Below are 13,737 nucleotides of genomic sequence, written 5' to 3'. Positions count from 1 at the left end.
AGGTTGGCCGAGGAATCATAATTGGAAAGGAATTGGTTACTTCTGCTAAAGAAATTCCCGTGAGATTGATTAATGTCAATGACTACCCGGTGACCATCAAGAAGGAGACAAAAGTAGGAACTTGTGTACCCGTGACGTCCATAATCCGTCAGACAACAACATCAGATAATTCCAACGACAAGTTCGACCAAATGGTTGCAGTTGCAGGCCAATCTCTGAATCAAGTGGACAAAAGGAAATTAAGGGAATTTCTTAGGCAATATCGTGACATATTCGTACCGAAAGGAGGAAAGACAGGAAGAACGACAGTTGTCAAACATAAAATTGACACTGGTACCGCTAGTCCAATTCGTCAATCAGCTCGACGATTACCACAGGCGAAGAGAGAGGAAGCTGAAAGGATTGTTCAAGAAATGAAGAAAGACGGGGTGATAGAAACTTCTACGAGCCCATGGGTCTCTCCGGTGGTCCTGGTCAAGAAGAAAGATGGAACTACGAGGTTCTGTGTGGACTACCGTTTGTTGAACAATGTTACCAAGAAAGATAGTTATCCTCTGCCTCGGATCGACGACACGTTAGACACATTAGCTGGAAGTAAATTGTTTTCTACGTTGGACTTGAAGTCTGGATATTGGCAGGTAGAAATGGATCCAGTGGACAAAGAGAAGACGGCCTTTACGACAGGATCTGGATTATGGGAATTCAACGTGATGCCGTTTGGACTGTGTAATGCTCCTGCGACATTTGAGAGGCTGATGGAAAACGTGTTGAGAGGGTTATCTTGGAAAACATGCCTGGTGTATTTAGACGACATAATCGTTTTGGGGGAGACGTTTGAAGACCACCTGAAGAATTTAGAAGACGTTTTTAATCGACTTAAAGCTGCCCAGTTAATGTTAAATCCCAAGAAATGCCAGCTATTTCAAAGTAAAGTCAATTATTTAGGCCATATAGTCAGCAAAGAAGGAGCGGCCGTGGACAAAGGAAAAATCGATTCCATTAAGGAATGGCCTGAACCAACTGATAAACATCAAGTGAGAAGTTTTCTGGGACTATGTACTTACTACCGGAGGTTCATTAAGAAGTTTGCAGATATCGCTAAGCCATTAACGCGACTTACAGAGGAAGCAAGAGATTATTGCTGGGATGGAGACTGCCAAACGGCCTTTGAAACTTTGAAGAGGCATTTAATTACAGCGCCAATATTAGGGTATCCACTGCCAGAAGGAGAGTTCATCTTAGATACGGATGCAAGTAATGTGGGAATTGGAGGAGTGCTGTCGCAGATCCAAGGAGGACAGGAACGAGTCCTTGGATATTTTAGTAAAGTGCTTTCAAAACCTGAACGAAATTATTGCGTCACGAGAAGAGAACTTCTAGCAGTAGTAAAATCAGTGGAACACTTGTATCAATACCTCTACGGAAGGAAGTTTCTAATCCGAACCGACCATGCCGCCCTTAAATGGTTAATGCAGTTTAAGAATCCAGAGGGTCAGATAGCCAGATGGATTGAACGACTTCAAAAATATGATTTCAAGATCGAGCATCGGGCCGGAGTTAGCCACAGAAACGCTGATTCTCTATCTAGAAGACCGTGTCCAGCAGAATGTTCCCATTGCAACAAAACAGAGTCGAAGGAAGCAGCAGTACTAAGAACAACAGTGGTCAACGACGAGTGGACGCCTACCAAGATCAAGGAAGAACAAGAAAAAGATCCAGTTTTACAGAAGATTCGAAAATGGAAAGAAGAAAATCGTCGACCATCTTGGCAAGAAATATCAAGCCTAAGCTCAGTAGTTAAGACGTATTGGGCCCAGTGGGACTCATTTATCTTGGAAGACAGCTTGCTTAAACGAGTAATAGAAAATGATGATGGTTCAGTGAGGAGAACACAGATGGTGATTCCAAAGAGCAGAGTAGCCGAAGTACTCCGTCAGTTACACGACAGTCTATCAGAGGGGCATTTTGGTGTAAAGAAGACCCTTCAGAGAATTCGGGAACGATTTTATTGGATGAATAGTTCTGACGATGTGAAGGACTGGTGTAAGAAATGTACTACCTGTGCTACAAGTAACGGACCCTACCGGAAAAGAAAGGCTCCTATGAGACAGTACAATGTTGGAAGTCCGTTTGAAAGAATAGCTTTGGATATTGCCGGGCCATTTCCAGAAAGTGACAATGGATGCAAATACATGTTGGTGGTAATGGATTACTTCACGAAATGGGTTGAGATCTACGCAATTCCAGACCAGAAGGCCGCCACTATTGCAGATGTGCTAATCAGAGACTGTATCAGCCGATTCGGAGTACCTCTGGAGATCCATAGTGACCAAGGAAGAAACTTTGAGAGCGATCTATTTCAAGGAATCTGTGATAAACTAGGCATGAAGAAGACAAGAACCACGGCCTATCACCCGCAATCGGATGGAATGGTGGAGCGTATGAATAGGACAGTCGGCAAGTATTTGACAAAGATGGTGTCCAATCATCAACGAGACTGGGACCAGTACCTTCCATTCTTCGCAATGGCCTATAGATCTGCTGTTAATGAATCAACTGGCCAAACACCAGCAAAAGTCCTATTTGGACGTGAGATGCGTCTACCCTGTGATCTAGAGTTTGGATGTCGACCTGGAGAAGATGTTGCTGGTGAGGATTACGTGAATGAATTACGAAGAAGAATGGACGATATACATGAGTTGGTCCGTTCTAATCTTCAGATCGCTAGCGACCGAATGAAGAAACGATACGATACCCAAGCCGAGAGGGGATGTTTCAAGGAGAACGACAAAGTCTGGCTTTATAATCCAAAGAAGCGAACAGGTTGTTCTCCCAAGTTGCAGCAGTTCTGGGAAGGTCCGTACCTCATTGTCAAGAAAATTAATGACGTTATCTACCGAATAAGCAAGATTCCTAGGGGAAAGCCGATGATAGTCCACTATAACCGGTTGGCGCCGTACGAGGGAGACCACGACGTAGATGAAGAAGTGGAAGTCAACCAAGTTCGAGAAATACCTGACCTTACCTTTGAAGAGTTCATGGGTGCCTACGGAGGTACCGGTAAAGCAAGACATGGTGTTACCACTGAAGAAAAGCGAGATCTTCTCGCACTTCCCGATGACTACTCGCTGGCCCATACCATCCCGGCCAGTATCAAAGACGCACGAGGGTTGGCATCCGCCTTCCGAAGGAAGTTTGGTCGAGTTGCAGAACTTCAATGCCAACTGCCAGCTCCTGGCAAAGCATTGAAACTCCAAGATGCATCACGTTACCTATTCTATCTGGTAACAAAAGACACTGTCCATGATCAACCTACCTACCAAGATGTATGGGATGCATTAATTCAATTGAGAGAGCACGTGTTGGAGTCCGACGTGCAAAAGTTAGCCATGCCAAAGTTAGAATGCAGCCAATTAGACTGGAGAGTTATCCGAAATATGGTAGAAGAAATTTTCCAAGACATCGGGGTTCAGGTGTTAGTCTGTTGCAATCCGCATAGTTACTGGTGCGGAGAGAAGACCGTCCCCTGCCACTTTTATACAACTGGGAGTTGTAAAAGAGGGTCCAGTTGCAGATACCAGCATCCAGTTCCAGTCCCGACAAGGTTCCAGGAGGAACCATCTTTTAAGGAGGGGGCAATGTGACGCCTCACGACCCGGCCTAATTATTCTCGATGCTTCCCGGGATTACGAGTCAAGGCCAGACCTTCCACGGCGATTCGAGGCGACCGCTGTCAGAGTATTTAAGAACAGGAATTCGAGCACAGGCCAGTCAGTCAATGAACGAGCCGCGACGCGTGATATAATTGTAATCGAAATCGGATTTAGTGAAATGTATTTATTAGTTATCGGAAGTATGTTTAGTTAATTAAATCATAAATTTGAGTTGTAAATAAATTAGATGTGTTAGTTGGTGTTATTTGTAATTATTAAATAAATAAGCGATGTAAATAAAATAATATAAGTAAGTCTTCCTTTATTTAAATTAGTGCCTAAAAATATAAATAAATAAAATAGTAGAGTCAACCGCGTAAAAAGACAATTACGCCACAGTACCATAGATTAAAAAAATAACTTTTATTACAAAAATTTTTTTTTTTGAACAAATATTTAATTTATGTTACCACCTATCAACTGATTTATTCAAACTAGAAAAAATCAGGCCCGGATTTAAAAAATTAGTTCATTTTGGTCTTAGAAAAAATTTCACCCTGTATACGCTTTCTGAAATTTCTAATATGAATTTTAGAAATTAGACAAATAGGTAATTAAAATGGCTTATTTATTTTTTCCCCACACGATTACTTAATTTTTTATTAAAAAATCAAATTTGTCAAAATCGGAATTTTAACCCAAAATTGAAAAAAAAAATGAAATCACGGTTTAACTCGCTACAACTCTGTTCCGGTTTAATATTTTTTTTTGCTGAAATTTTTACAGCACATATCTCCTACCATTGTGAAGACTATGAAAATTGTTGTAGACTTTCAGTCTTCTTCTCATAAAAGTTATGAATTTTTAAAAATGATAGGTGCATATTCGTTAATTGCAAAGTTAAATCGCAAAAATTAAGTGAAAAAATTTAAAATTTATCTATTTGATCACGTCTATGTTAAACTATAGAGTCCAAAGAGAAGTGTTATGGGTTTTAGATCTAGACGTGGTATAGAAAAAAAATGGTGAAGCTTTTAATTTTAAGAAAAACGTTGTTTAAATTTTTTTTATTTTTATGGTTAAATTCCGATTTTGACAAATTTGATTTTTTAATAAAAAAATAAGTAATTGTGTGGGGAAAAAAATAAATACGCCATTTTAATTGTCTATTTGTCTAATTTGTAAAATTCATACAAGAGTTTTCAAAAAGCCTATACAGGGTGAAATTTTTTCTAAGACCAAAACGAACTAATTTTTTAAATCCGGGCCTGATTTTTTCTAGTTTGAATAAATCAGGTGATTGGGTGGTAACATAAATTAAATATTTGTTAAAAAAAATTAATTTTTGTAATTAAATTTTTTTTTAAATCTGGTTTCTAGTTAATATGGTTCACTTTACCAAACTTTTAATTATTCACAGTCAAATTTGATTTTTTTTATAAAAAATTAAGTAATCGTGTGGGAAAAAATAAATATGCCGTTTTAATTGTATATATTTGTCTAATTTCTAAAACTCATATTAGAGTTTTCAAAAAGCGTATACAGGATGAAATTTTTTCTAAGAATAAAATGAACTAATTTTTTAAATCCGGGCCTGATTTTTTCTAGTTTGTATAAATTAGTTGATTGGGTGGTAACATAAATTAAATATTTGTTCAAAAAAAATTAATTTTTGTAATAAAAGTTATTTTTTGTTAAATATATGGTTCACTTTACCAAACTTTTAATTCATAGTCAAATTTGATTTTTTTATAAAAAATTAAGTAATCGTGTGGGGAAAAAAATAAATATGTCATTTTAATTGCTTATTTGTCTAATTTATAAAATTCATATTATAGTTTTCAAAAAGCTTATACAGGGTGAAATTTTTTCTAAGACCCAAACGAACTAATTTTTTTGAAGCCGGACCTGATTTTTTTCTAGTTTGAATAAATGAGTTGATAAGGTGGTAATAGTGTAACGATTGACCAAAATAAGAGATCTGACCGTTCAAAAATTATGGGGAATACAAATTTCTGTCAAAATGCGAAACTCGCCCAGTATATTATTAAACAATGGGAGCAGACACTTTTTAATGGTCATTTGTTATTCCCCATAGGAGCCTCTATACGAGGTAGGAGTATGTACAGTTCCTCATGACTCACCCTGTATAACAATAACATTTCATTGAAATTAAGGATTTTAGAACACTTAAATATTAAATATTTGTAGTACTGTTCTATGATATAGAGAGCTGGATGTTTAAAACAGGAACATATATTATGTATAAATAAATTACACTCTAATTTTGTCAAAAGAAAAATAAATGGAGATACTCAGAGTAACGGGAATATTTTATTACCATAATATTTATTTTTCGGATACGTGAGACCTGGCTGATGAGTTCTAAAGTACGAAAAGAATATTTGTAGTAATCTGTAATACTTAAGAACCTTTCGTGAAAGGTTTAAGTACATTTCGTGTACTTAAGTACTTTTAGAGTATAGTAGAACCCCGATTATCCGTGTTCCTTGGGACCGGACGGCGGCGACGGTACGGATAATTGAAAAGCACGGATAATCCGAACACGTATTTTTTATATTAGTCCATTCTTTGACGGTTTTTACGGTAAATTTTAAAGAACCGCTTGGATTGACTTGAAATTTGGCATACATATAGATAATATGTCAAAGAAAAAAAGTGATATTGTGCCGATGTGTGCTTTTGCTCTGGGGGTGGGTACCACCCCTTCTCGGGGCTGGAAATATTTAACCTCAAAATAACCTCGGAAATTGATAGATATTTCAATTCTGAGTAAAAAATCTTATATACGACTTTTTCGGTAAATTGATATTTAGCAAGTTATTCACGATCGAAATTGATGATTTCCTACATGAAAAATGCATGTTTTTGAGTGGATTTTCAAAAATATCTCTAAAATTATGCATTTCTACGAAAAAGGCATTATAATCAAAAAGAAACCTATTAAATTAGTGAATGGAGTGGTGTTCTTTAAATTATTATAGCAATAACACAACCTAAGTTACAGCCTACTTAAAATCGGAGTTTTTTCGAATTAACCTTGAATCAAACATTTTATCATTAAATAACGCAAGAAATAAAGATTTTTAGAAAAAAATTATTGAGGCATCTTTTAAATATTTTACTGATACCTTTAAAAGGTGCTATGATAAAAGTGATTTGGATAAAAAATGGCTGAGTTATTACAAAAACATTACGATTATGTCGTTGAAAAATCAAAAGAATAATTACTTAAATTGGTGAATTTTCCACAAAAATAAAAATTAACATTATTCCATATACAATTAGGTTTATTTATAGCCTGACTACGCGTTCTGAGATTTTAACCAGTTTAAAGTGCTTAGGTTTGAAAAAAATTTCAATTTAGTATTAAATTATTTTTTGATATTTTATAAATGTTTTCCATTTTTCCAAAATTAATTGAAAACTAAAAGAAATCTGAAAAATATATATCAATACTAAAATGTAGTATTTTTTATACTAAAACTTATTCAGTTTTTTCAATGTCTCTATGGTAAACACTGAGTGAGAGATTTATATTTTAAATTTGCACGGAAGTGTGAGAAGCAGTTTTCTAAGCTCTTTGAATCGCATGCTTTAAAAATCAAAGACCTCCAGAAAGTCCAGCTTCTGAATACTTTTAGCACTTAGAGTTCCCCACAAAATAAGCTTTGGAACAATGAAATATCTTGAAAATTACAGAAGTTGTCGTTAAATAACCATATTGAAACTTATGTCGAATACTTTTTAAACGTTGATATAAGTATTTTATTTTTTTTTTCATGAAAAAGGCGCATCGTATGAAAAAAAGAGAAAATGCTTTTTAGTTTGAAATACCTCAGTGGCGTACTATTTTTTTTTAATTCAGACTAGTATCCGTATGCGCGCCAATGGTGAATATAAAATTCTTAATAGTAAGTCTGTAAATAAATGCTTAATAACTGCCTCTTAAAACACACCAAATATTATTTGCATATCTCAACCGGTTTTAGAGCAATCAATAAATCTTCACTTTGCAAGAGAAATCTCAACACCCCGTATCTTGGAACTTCATTAGCTCCGACTCTGGTTCTACTAGGTCTCCAAACTTCATACATACACAGATTTTTTTCAGTTTTTCTTAATCTATATTTCTGCTCGGAATATTTTTTCGATAAAATACTTACTTTTTGAGTTATTTGCGAAGAACCGTCTAACAACGTGGTTCTTTTGTTGAAAAATGAACATATTCACTCGCAAATAACTCGAAAAGTATTGACTTAGTGAAAAAACTTTATAGAACAAAAGTTGCTTAGAATTAGTCAGTTTATCCATTTCCGGACTTATTTTGGACCTATATATTTTCACCCCTAAGAAGGGGTGAAACTCACCCCCAGAGCAAAAGTACACATCGGTACTATATCACTTTTTTTCCTTAACTTATTAGCTATGTGAATGCCAAATTTCATGTCAACCCAAGCGGTTGTTTAAAATTCACAGGTTTTGCAATATTTTACCGTGAGTGAATGATCTAATAAATCTATTTGTAGGGGTAATTTATAAGGGTTGATATTATTAAATACTTAATAAACTAAATTGCAAACATAAAATAAAGTTTAGATCACTACAAAATACATCATTACCTAATTTAAAGTTACAAAATACTTTTTATACAAATTCTTATTTAGAGGGTGGTTTTTAAGGGTTTAAAAATATTTATAAACTATAAAATACATTTCAATATGAGAAACAATTAAATTCCTATATTTAGCATACTATTTAACGTACCTACACATAATTTAGATTTAAATAACGCTTATATCGGCTGTTTTTAATTCTTGGTAAAAAAGGGTAGTTTTCACCCCTTAAAAATAAAAAGCACACATTGTAGTCATATCACTCTTGAAGAGAAGGATAAGATGAGCTTATTTGCAAAATTTCTTCTAAATTGGAGCGGTTGTTTAGAATTTAGAGGTCTTGCAATATTTTACCGTTAACGAACGTACTATACAGGGTGTCCAGAAACTCTACCGACAAACGAAGACAGGAGATTCCCCAGATAATTTTAAGACAATTTAACCCAATTCACCTAGTCCGAAAATGCTTCTTAAGGGAGCTAGAGCTCTTTGAAGATGGCGTTATGAAATTAGTTTTTCTTAAATACCTCCAGAACGCTTCTATTTAGAAAAACGAAAATTGGTATGCATATTTACTTTTTAGAGATGAATCGATTCCATCCATTGCAAATTTCTAGTACCGGTCATAGGCGTCCGTTTTGGGTAGAGCAACGGGCATTTTATCGCATAACTTTTTTGTCCTTAATTTTTATGCATTTTTGATACCGGATTATTAAATTGTGAGGTATTCTAGTACTAAAAGGTACTCTTGCTTTAAGTCGGTAGGACACACCGTTTTCTAGAAAAATCGATTTGAAAGTTTTTCGTTTTTGGAATTTGAAAAAAAATTGAAAGAACTTCTCAACAAAAAACGAAGTATTTTATCAACATAAAGCAATAGTAACTTTTAGTACTCGAATACCTCATAATTTAATAATCTAGTGTCAAAAATGCTCAAAAATTCAAGAAAAAAAAGTTATGCTATAAAATAACTGTTGACCTACCCAAAACGGACGCCTATGACCAGTACTAGAAATTCGCAATTAATGAAATCGATTTATCTCTGGAATATAAATAAATGTAGCAGTTTTCGTCTTTCTAAACAGTTTTTTTTTGAATTTTTTTTTTATTCAAAAAGCGAAAAATTTTCAAATCGATTTTTCTAGAAAACGGTGTCCTAGTCCAAAAGTAAGAGTACCTTTTAGTACTATAATACTTCACAATTTAATAATCCAGTGTCAGAAATGCATAGATACAAAAGATAAAAAAGTTATGCGATAAAATAACCGTTGCCCTACCCAAAACGGACGCCTATGATCGGTACTAGAAATTTGCAATGGATGAATTAGATTTATATCTTGAAGATAAATACGCGTACCAATTTTTGTTTTTCTAAATAGAAGTGTTCTGACGGTATTTAAGAAAAACTAATTACAAGACGCCGTCTTCAAAGAGCTCTAGCTCCCTTAGGAATCATTTTCGGACTAAGTGAATTGGGTTAAATTATCTTAAAATTATTTGAAGAATCTCCTGTCTTCGTTTGTCGGTAGAGTTTCTGGACACCCTGTATATAATAGATATGTACGGTATATACATACATATGTACCTACCATAAGAATATAACAGAAAAAATAAATCTTTCATTATGAGTCTTGCTCTCGGCGTATAGAGTTTCATACGAGTGATTTACGGTGATGCTATTTTGATAAAACCTCAAAAATGCAATTTGAGTTATAGAAAATCATAGCACGGATAATCCGCAGCCCGGATAATCCGCACACGGAAAATCGGGGTTCTACTGTACTTAAGTATTTTTTAAATTTTAAATACAAGTATTTGTTGGAGTACTTAAAAGTACAAGTACCAGTACACGTATTCTTTGGAGTACTTAGAGTAAAGTACTTAAGTACTTAAAACTACTTAAGTACTTTTTTTAAGTACTTTCGGTAATCAATACCGCAGCTCTTCAACCCAATAGGTCCCCATAACGCTCGAGTAACTGCAAATTTAGCATACTTGCCTCCCCTACTATAGGTATCTGTTTTCTGTGACTGAGAATTAACAAAAATCAAATACTTACAATCCATTTGCACTGTCTCCAGGCGAGAATATCCACAGAGGAATCAAAAACGACATTAAATTATAAGAAAAAACTGAGAAGAATCCATATTTGGCCCATTTTTGAAACCGTGACTCGATATTCCACACTAGAAGAGTTAGCAATAGTATTAGCAGGTAGAATAGCATTCCTGAAAGAAAAAATTAAATGTGATGTCGAATTTTTTTTGCTGTCGAAAGAAAGATTATTTATTTTCAACACATCTATTAAATGAGAAGTCCCAGATCTAAACAATAAATATGAAACTTTTTGGTAACGTCCTTAATCTCTGCCTTTTACAATTTATAAGGCAAGAGATGACGAATAAAGAAGACGAAAGGGACTCTACAACATGCAGTCACATTCCGTCTATTCGCCTTGGAAAAATTTTAACGAAAGTTGATTCCGTGTATGTACTTAAAATATGAGTAAAATGAAAAATTAAAAAGACAGTTTATGTTTCATTTTGGTTCAGAGGTGATCCACTACCCCCATACATACGTTTCTGTCTCTCCAGACAGGGCCGCGCCGTCCATAGGGCGGAGAGGGGCGGTGCCCCAAGGCGCCGAACCAAAAAGACGCCGGCAGGTGCCGAAAAAAGAATTGACAATCCCGAAATTACCAAAAATATTAGTAATATTTAATTATCTTGTAAAATTTAAAATTTACCAATCGTAGGTAGATATAAAAAATATAGTTATTAGGGAGTTTTTGTACACACAAATACGTAAACGTAACGCATCTTTTTGACATATACGCTTGCGCAGTAATGGTTGAACTCCCGTATCTCGATACGTATTAGCTAAAAGTATACGTACTACGTACGTGAGAACGCATCCCTATCGAGACGAAAGTCACCGAATGCACACGAAGATCTTGCCCGATTACCTACCAAATGAACATTTCATCAGCGTACTACTCGTTTATAAACATTTTAAGGTTATATTGGTTATTGGTTAAAAGTCTATTTGAGTAAAATTATTCTGTGTTTGTAATTGGAAATTGGAACTTCATATTAGATTTAAAATTTTATTGTTTTTAAGTTTTCTATTAATAAAGCAAAACAAACAAATCTTGTATTAGTTTAAGAAATACAGTGATCACCATAATTAATAACTAGATAAACAAATGACCTAGTTTCAGTAAAATTTGCAAATAAATATTACCAAACTATTTACATTATACTGGATTTCTGATGTAGGTACAATAATTTACAACTAAAAAGTAGATATAAACAAAGATAAAAAAATTTTAACCTAGGAAAAATAATATTTTTATATTTAAGTAAATAGAAGCAATTAAAACCATACAATTTCATCATTCATTTATCTTTTTTTACATTTGTATATTAATTGTATATTGTGTGAACATTGTTTTATTTTTTTAATGTCAACGGAATTTAAAAATGACTTTACGATTTGCTTTAAGTTACGTTAAGGCAGTTACAAAAACTAACCCATTTTAACATTCATCCTCTACGACACGTTAGTCGCTTTACGTATACGGAGATGCGTTACGTTACGTAGCAACAAAAACTCCCTAATATTCCTTTTACCCTAAGTGTACGAACCGTTATTTCTCTCATTAAACTGAACTATTACTGCATTCACTCACGGTAAAATATTGCAAAACGTCTGAATTTTAAAGAACAGCTTGGCTGTTTGGCATACACATAGCTAACATGTCAAAGAAGAAAATGATATATTGTGTCGACGTGTGCTCTTTCCATGGGAGAGTACCACCCCTTCACGGCGGTGAAAAAATATGCGTTCAAAATAAGTTCGAAAGTGGATAAGCTGACGAATTTTAAGTAACTATAAAAGGTTGTTCTATAAAGTTTTTATATTACTTAAGTCAATATCTACTTTTCGAGTTATTTGCGAGTGAATATGTTCATTTTTCAACAAAAAAACCACGTTTTTAGACGGTTTTTCGGAACGGAAATAACTCAAAAAGTACCTAAGTATTTCATCGAAAATATATTCTTAGGAAAAATTTTGAAAAAGACATCTCCTTCAAAATTTCAGATTATTTTTTATATAAAACAATTTTTTTTCAAAAATAAGCACTTTTAAATGGTGAAACTTCCAGATCATATAAATATACATAAGTGAAGTCAATTGTAAAGCTGTAACGATTAATTTCATTTGGGATGCTAATTAAGCGGAAATTTTTACGATGTTTTTTACCAAAAAAAAAGGGACCAACTTTATTTTCAGCGTTACTGGCTTAAACTTGTTTTAAAGCTTAAACTTGTTTTCTTTAAAAACAAAAATAAAGCTTTTTCTAAAGACTTTAAAAAAGTTAAAACGAGTTTTGCCCGAAAAGTGCTTCATTTTTTTATTATTTCACGTTGAAATGTTCGACTTGGAATTTGACGAATAAGAACCCACTTTTCTCGAGCTACAACTCTTCCTCTACTGTATCTACCGACTTCATGCGTGCACAAGTTTTTTAAATTTTTTTATAGGCTATATTTTTACTAAGGACAATTTTTCCAATAAAATACACACTTCTGTGTTATTTGCGAAAAACCGTCTAAAACCGTGGTTTTTATGTTGAAAAATGAACATATTCACTCGCAAATAGCTCGAAAAATATTTACTTAGTGAAAAAACTGTATATGGAACAAAAGTTGCTTAGAATAAGTCAGTTTATCCACTTCCGGACTTAATTTTAACGTATATTTTTTTATCCCCGACGACGAAATATCAATTTTTTTCTTTGTTAGATATCTATAAATTAGCTATGTGTATGCCTAATTTCATGTCAATCCAAGCGGTTCTTTAAAATATGGAGCAAAAACCGTGAGCAAATGGACTATAATAATAATTATTTGTTCTCTGATAATTAGTCCAGAAAGCCACTGCGCATCCGCTAGGAAAAATATTCTAATTCGGATTTTTTGCACAATCTTACTCAAAAAGGACCCCTTTTAACAAATTTGCATGTTGCCAGGACCAAAAGTTGGTCAAAAATTTTTTAAACGTTTTTTTTTTGTTTTTTTCCTAAAATTAATTTTTTTGCATGGAACAAATTTCTTTTAGATTTCTTGGATCATTCCAAACAGAAAAGGTCTTTAGTGACTTTTCTCTAAAGTTGATAGTTTTTGACATATAAGCGATTAAAAATTGAAAAATTGCGAAATCGGCCATTTTTAACCCTCAAAAACTATGTGAAAAACTGAAAATTTGAATGTTACCAAGATAGGTAGATATTCTTTAAACATCGATTGATGAAATCCCGAAGAGTTTTTGGCAATACAATATCAAAAACCCCTTTGTTTTTTAATTGCCAATCAAGCGTGCGCGACACTATTTTCCGTATTAAATATAAATGAATAAATTCGTTATTTCGTAAACCGGTGACT

General features: G+C 34.0%; 1 protein-coding gene across 1 annotated transcript in view; it reads right to left on the bottom strand.

The window, feature by feature from the left end:
* The window catches only part of LOC126881863 (1-acyl-sn-glycerol-3-phosphate acyltransferase alpha-like), a 50,050-nt gene that overhangs the window by 25,233 nt on the left and 11,080 nt on the right, over positions 1-13,737 (bottom strand). Inside the window, exon 2 of the mRNA XM_050646503.1 lies at positions 10,350-10,518. Coding sequence (XP_050502460.1) covers positions 10,350-10,518 — 169 coding nt within the window. The remainder of the gene's footprint in view (positions 1-10,349; positions 10,519-13,737) is intronic.

Source organism: Diabrotica virgifera, chromosome 3 (genome assembly GCF_917563875.1).
Source record: "Diabrotica virgifera virgifera chromosome 3, PGI_DIABVI_V3a".
NCBI lineage: Eukaryota > Metazoa > Arthropoda > Insecta > Coleoptera > Chrysomelidae > Diabrotica > Diabrotica virgifera.
The sequence above is the reverse complement of the archived record's forward strand: the minus strand, read 5'-3'. Positions and strand labels throughout refer to the sequence as shown.